Source organism: Saccopteryx leptura, chromosome 3, assembly GCF_036850995.1.
Source record: "Saccopteryx leptura isolate mSacLep1 chromosome 3, mSacLep1_pri_phased_curated, whole genome shotgun sequence".
Lineage (NCBI taxonomy): Eukaryota > Metazoa > Chordata > Mammalia > Chiroptera > Emballonuridae > Saccopteryx > Saccopteryx leptura.
In genome coordinates this window covers 70,123,863-70,133,196 of record NC_089505.1, presented here as the reverse complement: position 1 = coordinate 70,133,196, position 9,334 = coordinate 70,123,863, and the positions used below count along the sequence as shown (strand labels likewise).

The window sequence follows — 9,334 nt, the reverse complement described above, 5'->3', positions numbered from 1 at the left end:
CCGGATGCAGACATGATGCCCCTGCTGCTGCTGCCCCTGCTGTGGGGGGGGTGAGTGGGGGGAGTGAGTGGGCCCAAGGGAGGGAGGTGGGTGAGTGGGGGAGGGGTGGATGCTGTATAGCTGAGCCTCCGTGTCCCCACAGGGTCCCTGCAGGAGCTGCCAGGCTATTGGATCCGAGTGCAGGAATCGGTGAGGGTGCAGGAGGGTCTGTGTGTCCATGTGCCCTGCTCCTTCTCCTACCCATGGAGTTTGTGGTCATCTTCTGACAAACTCTACACCCACTGGTACCGATATCGGTATTGGTCATATAACTATGAGCTTGTGGTCACAAACAACCCAAATAAACAATTGATGAGAGAGGGCCCATTTAGCCTCGCGAACCCCGAGAGCAACAACTGTTCCCTGAGCATCAGAGATGTCAGGATGAGTGACACAGGGAAGTACTTCTTCCGTGTGGAGAGAGGAATAACTGTGAAATACGATTATGAAGAACAGATGCTGGATTTGCAAGTGACAGGTACAGCAGGGGACCAGGAAAAGACTCAGGGATGTGGGACATTGTCCTAGAACAGGAACAGGCTCTGGGACATTCCCTGATCATTGGCCCAGGGTGGTTGGAAGAGACCCAGGACCCAGAGTGATCTGGGACCCTGAGGCACGGGTCTCACTCAGGGTCACATTTTAGGTTCCTGTCCCCTGGAGCCCTGGCAACTCATTCTATTCTCCTCAGCCCTGACAGAGACGCCTGACATTCACATTCTGGAGCCTCTGGAGGCCGGCCGCCCCACACAGCTGACCTGCAGCCTGCCAGGGGCCTGCGAAGGGGGAAGGTCTCTCACCTACTCTTGGAAGGGAGCAGCTGCAGAGTCATGGAAACCCAGATCCCCCTATTCCTCGGTGCTCAATCTCCTCTTGACACCCACACATCATGGCACCACCCTCACCTGTGTGGTGACACTTGTAGGAACTAGGGTGACCGTGAGAAGAACCATCCAGCTCAAGGTATCCTGTGAGTTCTGGAGGGACTGCTGGTCCTAGGTTAGTGTGGCTGCTGTGCTTGCGTGTGTGTGTGTGTGTGTGTGTGTGTGTGTGTGTGTGTGTACAGGATGCTGAGCTACCCTGAGAACACTCCTGTATGGACTTTAGTGCAGGTGAGGTGGGCCAGAGGGACAGCGACCCCACCTCCCTGTTCCAACTTCCCCTCTGTGGGTCTGGGGTAACTTCCATCCACTCCTCCCCTCTGAAGCGGGGCCATGTCTTTCTGTCCCAGATGCCCCCCGGAACCTCACCATAAGCATCTCCTTCAGAAATGTCACAGGTAGGAAAGACCTACCACCTCTGAGACTGGGACCTGCCCCTGGGGCATTAGTGTGTGTTGAGCGGGGTCAGATACGGGAAAGGCAAGGATGAAAATCATCACCCTCCTTCACCTCATGTGGGTGGTGCCTGTTCCTGTGTTTCACATCTGTCTGTCGATCATTCTCTCTCTCTCTCCCTCTCTCTCTCTCTCTCTCTCTCTCTCTCTCTCTACACTTCTCTCCTCTAAGGTTTCAAGACTTTTCAGAACACCTCCTCCCTGCCCATCCTGGAGGGTGAGGCTGTGCGGCTGCTCTGTGAGGCTGACAGCAACCCCCCTGCAGAGCTGAGCTGGTTCCGGGGGTCCCCAGCCCTGAACGCCACCCCCATCTCCAGCACTGCAACCCTGGTGCTGCCCCGCGTGGGGACTGCGCAAGAAGGGGAGTTCTCCTGCTGGGCCGGCACCCTCTGGGCTCCCAGACTCTCTCTCTCAGCCTGTCCGTGCTCTGTGAGTGTGGGGACACCTGGGGGCAGGTCACCTGGGTCCTGGGAGGGCAGAGGCACCGCTAACCCTGCTCCTCCTTCCCCACAGACTCCCTGCAGCTGCTGGGCCCCTCCTGCTCCTGGGAGGACCAGGGTCTGCACTGCAGCTGCTTCTCCCGAGCCCAGCCGGCCCCCTCCCTGCGCTGGAGGCTGGGGGCGGGGCTGCTGGAGGGGAACCACAGCAATGCCTCCTGCAGGGTCACCTCCCGCTCAGCGGGGCCCTGGGCCAACAGCTCCCTGAGCCTCAGCCAGGAGCTCAGCGCCAGCCTAAGAGTCAGCTGTGAGGCCAGCAATGTCCACGGGGCCCAGAGCGCCACTGTCCTGCTGCTGCCAGGTCAGGGGGTCTAATGGGGGACAGGCTAAAGGAGAAAGGAGTGGGTCACAGAGAAGATAGACCTCGGGGAGGAGCCAGGCCTGGACGGGGTGATTGCTAGGACAGGGCCCTCCATCTCCTCAGGAACAGAACCTACAGCAGGATCTGCAAGGAGGTGGGGAGACAGGAGACTGAGTCCTGTGTTCAGTGGTCTCACGCCCTCTCCTCTGCAGGGAAGTCCGTGTCCCAGGCAGGAGTGGTTCCTGCGGCTCTTGGAGGTGCTGGTGTCATGGCCCTGCTGTCCCTGTGCTTGTGTCTCCTGTTCCTTTACATGTAAGTCTGTGTCCCGGGGAACAGGGAGCTGTGTTGTAGGGAGAATAGAGAGAGTCACTAAATACCACAAAAACAGAGCTGAGTACATCCACAAAACTTTTTTGAGGGGGCAAGATAACAGGTTTACTGAGATAAAATTCCCACACATTTAAAGCGTACAATTCAATAGCTTTTAGTTCAGTCACGGTGTTGTACATCCATCAGCACAATCAACTTTAAAATTTTATTTGCTCAAAATGAGAGAAAGGCCCTGGATGGTTGGCTCAGTGGTAGAGCGTCACCCTGGCGTGCAGAGGTCCCGGGTTTGATTCCAGGCCAGGGCACACAGGGGAAGCGCCCATCTGCTTCTCCACCCCTCCCCCTCTCCTTCCTCTCTGTCTCTCTCTTTCCCTCCCGCAGCCGAGGTTCCACTGGAGCAAAGATGGCCCGGGCGCTGGGGATGGCTCCTCGGCCTCTGCCCCAGGCGCTAGAGTGGCTCTGGTCACAACGGAGCAACGCCCTGGAGGGGCAGAGCGTCGTCCTCTGGTGGGCGTGCCGGGTGGATCCTGGTCGGGCGCATGCGGGAGTCTGTCTGACTGTCTCTCCCCGTTTCTAGCTTCGGAAGAATACAAAAAAAAAAAAAAAAAAAAAGAAAGAAAGAAAAAAAAAGAGAGAAAAAGGAAATAAGAAACCCCATATCTTTTGTCACCCTGCCTCCACCCACCTCAGCCCCACTCACCACTGACCTATGTCCTGCCTCTATCTGCCCGTTCTGCACAGTTCATATGAATGGACTCATACAGTACATGGTCCTTTGTGACTGACTTCTTTCCCAGAGCACGGTATTGTCAAGGGTCCTGTGTCAGTTCTTTTTTTAAATTTTCAAATAATATTGTATGGTATGGATGGGACACATTTTATTTGTTGGTTCATTTGTTGATGGATATTTGGGCTGTTTTTACTTCTATGGTAATCACGAATAAAACTGTTATGATCACTTGTGTGCAAGTTTCAGCATGTAAGAGGGGCCTTTCATGATAAAAATTTAGTCTTGGTCGCCCAGGAAATGTAGTACTCACTTGGATGTCCGAAGGTTCTCCGAGTCTAGTCCCAGGGTCTGGGTGCCTCAGTCATCCTGTCAGGGAGTGGGGGCCCCTGCCCACCTGTGCCTGAGCCTCTCTGGCTGCTGACTTCTTCCCTTAGAGTGAGAGCCCGCAGGAAGCCAGTGGCCAGGAGACCCCAGGTCAGGGATGGTGAGGACCCTGTCGTGGGCACAGCCACCTGGGTGAGTGGTGGGGTGTCTTCTCATGCAGTGTGGGGGGCTGGGCATGTCCATTCAATGAGCCCAGACTGAGCTCCTCAGCATCTCCCCGAACCCGCTCCTCTGTGGTCAGCCAGACAGATAGCTGGGAGCTGATTTCCCCTCCATCTCCCGGAGCCCACGGTCAGCCTCCTGCCCACCCTGCTGACCACTGAGCCCACCTCCCTCTGCTGGGTACAGGCTGCCAGAACCATCTCCCCAAAACTGTTACATTGTCCCCATTCTGGGCATGTTTCTTTACCTCACCTCAGTTCCCCCATCTGTAAATGGGGACAAAAAGGGTATTTTTATACTGGGTTTTTTTAAGGATGAAATGTGATTATAAATCCCTGTATATTTTTTTAATCAGTTTTAGTATTAGAATATTTGAAAGGAATGAGTGTATTTTCATTGAGTTCAAGAGAAATGTGAGTAGAAAAAGAGGATGAGAGAAAAACTGTCCCATCATCCCAACTTCCCCTCAGGACCATGTCTGCCTTGTTCTTCTCTGACTCCTTCTCTCCTTTTCACTCAGGGTTCCAGAGAAAACCCTGGGCCAGACAGCCTTTCAGATGAAATGTTGCCTCCTGGGGCTGCCCCTTCATCAGGGGAGCAACAGGAGCTCCAGTACGTCAACCTCAGCTTTCACAGGATGAAACCACAGGAGCCTCAGGACCAGGAGGCCACCAGCTCCCCTGTGTACTCAGAGATCAAGAAGACAAGCAAGTGAGGACTCGCTCAGAGCTCAGTCCTGGCCGCAGGCATCACGGCCTCTCCGGGGGTAGAAAGAAGTCAGGAGTAACTGATGCAGCAGAAGGAGACCTTGTGACAATATCAACATTAACTCCTGTGTGAGCGTCCCCAGGCAGGGCAGAGAAGACAGGTGACGGGATGACAGGGACTTGGGCTCACATGCAGGCTTCAGTGCTCCCTAAGGCATTGTCATCCAGCAATTCACTTCATTTCTGTTCCTCAGTTTCCCATTCTGTACAGCAGAGATCATGCATCCTACTCAAAGTTGATTGTGAGCATTAAATAAATTAACATACAAAAATCAACCAACAGACGTCTTGTCCCATGGTGTGTCCTCAGGGTTTCCTGGTCTCTCTCTCCCTCTCTCTCTCTCTCCCTCTCTCTCTCTCTCTCTCTTTCTCTTTTAAACAGAAGCATACTGATGGCACGGTCTTCTGAATTAGGGGTCACTAGGCACAGAGTACAGGGTGGCAACTTGTCAATGTCAATTTTCATCCTCAAACTCATTTTTTTAAAAGACTTTATTTATTCAATTTTCAGAGAGGAGAGAGAGAGGGAATGAAGGAGAGGGAAGGAAAGGAAGAAAGAGAAAGAGAGAGAGAGAGAGAGAGAGAAGAGGGAAGAGTAGGAAGCATCAATTCCCATATGTGCCTTGACCAGGCAAGCCCAGGGTTTTGAACCAGGGACCTCAGTGTTCCAGGTCAATGCTTTAACCCACTGCGCCACCACAGGTCAGGCCCAACTCATTTTTTTAATTAAATTTTTTATTTTTAATTTATTGTGTTGACATGGTTTCAAGTGTCCCACTCAATATAACACATTCTACCCACCTCATTGTGCCCCCATGTTCCATACAAGCTCTCTTTCCACCCCCGTTTCACTCCCTTTGACCTGCTTCCCCTCCTTCCACGCCCCCTTTCCCTTGGAATTGCTACCCTGTTCTCTATATGTGTGTTATGTATATATAATTTGGATTTTCTGTTTACCTTATTTGATCTTATCCACTTCCTTCTGACAGCTGTCCATCTGTGCCCTGTGACCCTGATTCTGTTTCAGTTTTGTTCCACAGTTTATTGTGTTCATTAGAATCCACATGTAAGTGAGATCATATGGCATTTGTCTTTCTGTGCCTGGCTTATTTCACTTAGTAAAATAATCCCCAGGTCTATCCATGCCATTGCAAAAAGTAAGATTTCCTTCTTTTTTCACAGCTGTGTAGTATTCCATTGTGTAATTGTACCACAGCTTTTTTTTTTCTGCTTATCCACTGATGGACACTTGGGTTGTTTCCAGATCTTGGCTGTTGTGAATAACACTGCAATGAACACAGGGTGCATATTTTCCTATATCTTCCTTTGAATTAGTGTTTGGGATTCTCAGGGTAAATTCCTAGAAGTGCATCCCAGAACTCTTTAAACATCTCCAGGTAAAGACCAGCCCTTTTATCTGGCATTCAGTTCTTGATATGATATCTTATCATCTCTTTGGGGTCATCTCTCCTTACTTTACCTGTCCACTCTTCCAGCACCTCCTGACCACCAATCTCTTCTCTGTTTCATTTATGGACCATGAGGGGATCTTTCCCACAGCCTGTTAATCATAAGCACAAGCTGACTATATATGTCACCACCAGCAAAGGTTTATTCACAAACAAGAAAAAGGTTGGGATGCAGTCAGTGCAGCCATGGCGAGCCAGTGCACACACTGGGCAAGGAGAAGCAGGAAGGGATGCTGAGTGAGGTCAGAGTAACAGCAGTGTGAGAGATACTTCTCATCTTTCCCCTTGAAATTTCAATTAATTGATCAGTGATAACGCAGTGAAGCAACTCTAGCTGGGCTCTCAGGCATGCCTGAAATATCCATGTACCAAATGGACAAATGTTGGGAAGGGTTGAAAAAGGGGGGTAGAAAATAGAACACACTTGTAGCCACTTGAAGGAGAGGAGAGACCGAGACCATCGGGATTTTGCTCTGGAGAGGAGAGAGACCTAGAGTGACTGGGTCTCCTTCTGTGGGGAGTAGTGGAGAGAGTGGGGGGTCCGTGGGATACTAAACCACAGTGGCAGCAGTACAAGGGGTCCCGGCCAGTGTTCCTAAGGTCTGCCTGCAGTCCACATTCAGTACAGAGACAGCAAAAACCAAACTGTGCCCCCCCAGCCTCCCAAATCCTGCTCCCCTCACCTCACGGGTATGGAGAGTACCAGAGACTTACGCCACAGCCAGCTTTCCAGAGCCACTCTCTCCCCTGGATAAGAGAGGTGCTTTGTGTTTGGTCCCCTGACTGGTGGGACACGGGGCAGGGAGTGGCCAGAGGCTAGAGATCACCATTGCTAAAGCTATACAACTATAAATTCATAAAACCCTCACAACATGTCCCACTCACCAATGTGACTGCCCCCCCCCCCCACTTACAAATTTGAGACAGCAACACTCAGGGGAGGTCAGCTCAGGAGTTTCACTGAGCTATAACTTTTTTTTTTTTTTTTTTTTAATGAGAGGAGAGGAGACAGAGAGACAGACTCCCACATGTGCCCTGCCTGTGATCTGGTGGGCACCCAGCAAGCCCACCAAAGGTGATACTCTGCCCATCCATGCTCCATTGTAACCAGAGCCATTTATTTTCTTTTTAGCATCTGAGGCGGAGGCCATGGTGCTATTCTCAGCACATGGAGCCAACTCACTCCTATCGAGCCATGGCTGCAGGAGGTGAGACGAAGAGAGAGATAGAGGGAGAGAAAGAAGCAAGAAGGGGTGGGGTGGAGAAACAGATGGGCAGTTTTCTATGTGCCCTGGCCAGAAATCAAACCCAGGACATGCACACACCGGGCTGATGCTCTCCCACTGAGGCAACAGGCCAGGGCCACTGAGCTACAACTTCTAATACAGTGAAATCACAGGAAGAAAACAACATCCTCTCAAAACCAAATCAAAAACAAAATCATTTGTTTTGTTTTTCTTTTAAATTTCTTTTTTTTAATTCTTATATTTTTTATTCTTTTTATTGTGGGAGTTTAGTTTTTTGTTTGTTTGTTTTTTCCCTTTGTTTTTTATGGTGGGTTTTTTTTTTTTTTGAGCGAGGGGTCACTGGCTCTGCTGTAGTGCCCTCTCCCCCAAGCTAAGGCATATGTGAGAAAACATTGCTATGTAAAGACTCATGCTCTTCCATGTTCATTGCAGCATGATTCACAATGGCGAAGACATGGAAACAACCAAAGTGTCATTAATAGAGGACTGGATAAAAAAGATGTGATCCATATATACAGTGGGATACTACTCAGCCATAAAAAATGATGACATATTGCCATTTACAACAATATGGGTGGACCTCGAGGGCGTTATACTGAGTGAACTCAGTAAATCAGAGAAAGCTAAGGAGTACGTGATTTCACACATCGGTGGGATATAAAACTGAGACTCATAGACATAGAGGGAGGTGAGGTGGTTACCAGGGGGATGGAGTTGTGGTAGAGGGAGGTGGGGAGTGGGAGTAAAGTGGAACAAGTATGCAGTGACGGAGATTGATTTGACTTTAAGTATTGGATACAGCCACAGGCCAGCCGCAACGAGTATATTCAGGTCCCAAGCGGGAATGGTATGGAATTAAAGAAAATAGACTTAAAGAATTAAAGAATATAAAAGATGGATTTGGGAGAGCTTTGCAATTCTTGCTAGTGGTAAATACCGTCCTAGCAGAGAGAAAACATGGCCGCCCCCAGAAACTGCATGTTCCTTTATTACAGGGCAAAGTGACCCATTAGCAAATCAATGGCTATTCTGATTACAGTTTGCAAGGCAACTCAAAAATTTCACCAAGTGCAAAAAAACCACATGGATACTTAAACATACCAACTTTACTCAAAGAAGAAACTTGTCTCCAGTCTCTCCAGGGAACATGAGGGTAGGATGAGCAAATACATGGAGGTGTGGGGAAGAGCTTAGCCTTTTACATGTTCACAGAACAAGTGAGGTGGGGGGTTGAGCAGCAGTCAATTCCCAGCACCTCTGTCCCTCAGAAATCGAAACTCTAAAAACTGTGTTGATTTTTTGGTCCCCGATTAGATACACAACACAATCAGCAGTTCAGTGCTGTAGAGATGTGCACCTAAAACCTTTGTACAGCTAACAAAGTTTCTAGCCTGAGGGCAGTAAACATTTATGATCAATATTTATTCTTGTCATTATCAGTGTCAGCACATTGTTCCTCCTTATGTCCGGCTTCCTGCCCAGCCCCCTGATTCTCCTTAGCTCCCCCAACCGCCTTCCCCCAACTTCCCTCTCTGTAGTTACACTGAGATTTTAATTCTTATTAGTGACCTGACTAGCTTGGTAGATACCTAAGACATGGAGCAATTCATTGCGGGACTTCCTCTTTCAGGGACAGTTCAGTGGCAAATGCAAAGTGGAATTCATCCCTTCAGTAACAGAGAGCATGTTGCTGGCACTACAAGTTTGAAAGAATAAGGCCACCAGAGGTGTGAGAGGAAAAGTGTGGAGATGAGCCCAGCCCACTCTCACATCTTCTTCTGAATCCTTCCCAAGAGGGAACCAGCCTTTCAAAAGCCCCTCCCAATAAGGTGCTCTGCCCGCTTAAGTCTGAGGACTTTGGGTTTGTGAATTGGGGTGTTTGGCAGAGTTGGGCCCAGGTGTGCACCTGGACCACGAACAGAGCTAAACCTTCTATAACAGTGGTCCCTAACCTTTTTTGGGCCACGGACCAGTTTAACGTCAGAAAATATTTTCACGAACCGGCCTTTAGGGTGGGACAGATAAATGTATCATGTGACCGAGACAAGCGTCAAGGGTGAGTCTTAGACAGA

At 49.9% G+C, this 9,334-nt stretch overlaps 1 protein-coding gene across 1 annotated transcript; it reads left to right on the top strand.

The window, feature by feature from the left end:
• LOC136399281 (sialic acid-binding Ig-like lectin 5) lies at positions 1-4,776 on the top strand. Its single transcript, XM_066374334.1, is given in 10 exon segments — positions 1-50; positions 126-517; positions 731-1,009; positions 1,271-1,318; positions 1,548-1,748; positions 1,751-1,804; positions 1,889-2,173; positions 2,386-2,485; positions 3,668-3,749; positions 4,300-4,776. Coding segments are annotated over 10 exon segments (1,674 nt in total). The 5' UTR covers positions 1-12; the 3' UTR covers positions 4,495-4,776.
• The last annotated feature ends 4,558 nt before the right edge of the window (positions 4,777-9,334 follow it).